This window comes from Callorhinus ursinus, unplaced genomic scaffold (genome assembly GCF_003265705.2).
Source record: "Callorhinus ursinus isolate GAN/ISIS: 27379988/994484 unplaced genomic scaffold, GSC_fseal_2.0 scaffold11375, whole genome shotgun sequence".
Taxonomy (NCBI): Eukaryota; Metazoa; Chordata; class Mammalia; order Carnivora; family Otariidae; genus Callorhinus; species Callorhinus ursinus.
Genome location: NW_027408425.1, coordinates 1 through 1,322, shown reverse-complemented (window position 1 = coordinate 1,322; position 1,322 = coordinate 1). Strand labels below are relative to the sequence as shown.

The 1,322-nt window shown below is 61.8% G+C and overlaps 1 protein-coding gene across 1 annotated transcript; it reads right to left on the bottom strand.

Moving 5' to 3' along the window:
• Positions 1–325: 325 nt before the first annotated feature.
• LOC112817955 (melanoma-associated antigen 8-like) lies at positions 326–1,299 on the bottom strand (the record flags this gene model as incomplete). Its single annotated transcript, XM_073890851.1, is given in 2 exon segments — positions 326–441; positions 444–1,299. Coding segments are annotated over 2 exon segments (972 nt in total), but the record flags the coding sequence as incomplete, so codon positions are not given.
• Positions 1,300–1,322: the final 23 nt, after the last annotated feature.

Here is a 1,322-nt window from a genome sequence, read left to right as displayed (position 1 = left end):
GGGGTGGATGTCACCCACACATTTACCTGCCGAAGCTGGTTAAAACTTCTACTCCAAGGATCAACATTTGAGACCTTCCTCAAGAAAACCAAGCTCTGGATGTCAGAGTCATCGCGGAGAACAGGCCCCCAGAGAGGCTGGCTCTTCACCCTGCTTTCTTCCCCCAACCCTCCCTGGCCCTGCCCTACTTAGAACTCCCGGGGCTCTCTCTTTTCACACACACACAGGGAAGAACCAAAATGTGGCCTCACTTCATGCCCAGCACCCCGCAGGAGAAGGTGCCGACCCCACCAAAGCCTTAAAAGGGCCTGGCCGCCACAGGGATTCAGACCTCCTCTCCCTCATCCTTCACAGCCCCTTCAGACAGGGCCAGGGAGGAAGCCAGCTGCCCGCGCCTGACCCGGAGCAAATACTCCAGCACTTGAAACTTGCTGGTTCGGCGTGGGCCCTGGGACCCCACGGGAACTGGTAGCGGGCAGGGTCGCTGCCAGGCACCTGCCGGTACTCCAGGTACCCTTCCTGCACCCAGACTTTTGTGAGGAGCTCCCTGGGCTCCCCATAGATGACGTGCTCCTGGCAGGCATACACCCCCATGACCCCCAGCGTTTCCCACACCTCCTCCTCGGGGGCACAGTTGCCATGCAGGAGGCTCACCCCCAGTAGCAGCACCAGGAGACCAGTCTTGGGCATGCCATGCTCACCGCTTAGCATCCCATCACAGGTGAGATCCAGGACATTGACCAGGACATAGGAGTGGTCACTGTGGTCCACTTCCTTCACATCCATGCCAAAGACCAGCCGCATGCATTCGGAGGCCTGGCCCAAGATCACAGGGAAGGCATCCAGGGCATCCTGGCCAACGATCTCCAGCATCTCTGCCTGGCTGGTCGGCTCCTTGATGTGATACTTGAGGAGCAGGAACTCCACCAGCTCGGCCAGCTTCCCCTGGAGTAGGTTTTGAAGCCCCGGCTGGGCTTCTTCGGGCTCCTCGCAGGGGCTCGAACCCTCCTCATCGGAGCTGCTGGAACCCTGGTCAGGCTGGCTGCAGTCAGTGGCTGCCCAGGCAGTGGGGGAGGGGCAGGCACTCAGAGAGCTCTGGGGACGACTCTGGAACCCAGCAGCAGACCCCTCCTCCGAGGGGACCAGAAAGAGGGCAGAGCAGGAGCCAGATGGGGCGGCGGCCTGGGAGGAGGCCAAGGTGGAGAAGGAGGAGGGGGTGCGGGGGACCTTCTCCTCCCCAGCCCCCAACAGCTCTGCCTCCACCAGGCCCTGGGCCGGGCCTGGGTCTTCCTCCAGCTTCTAGAGCTCACTCCTCTGACCCA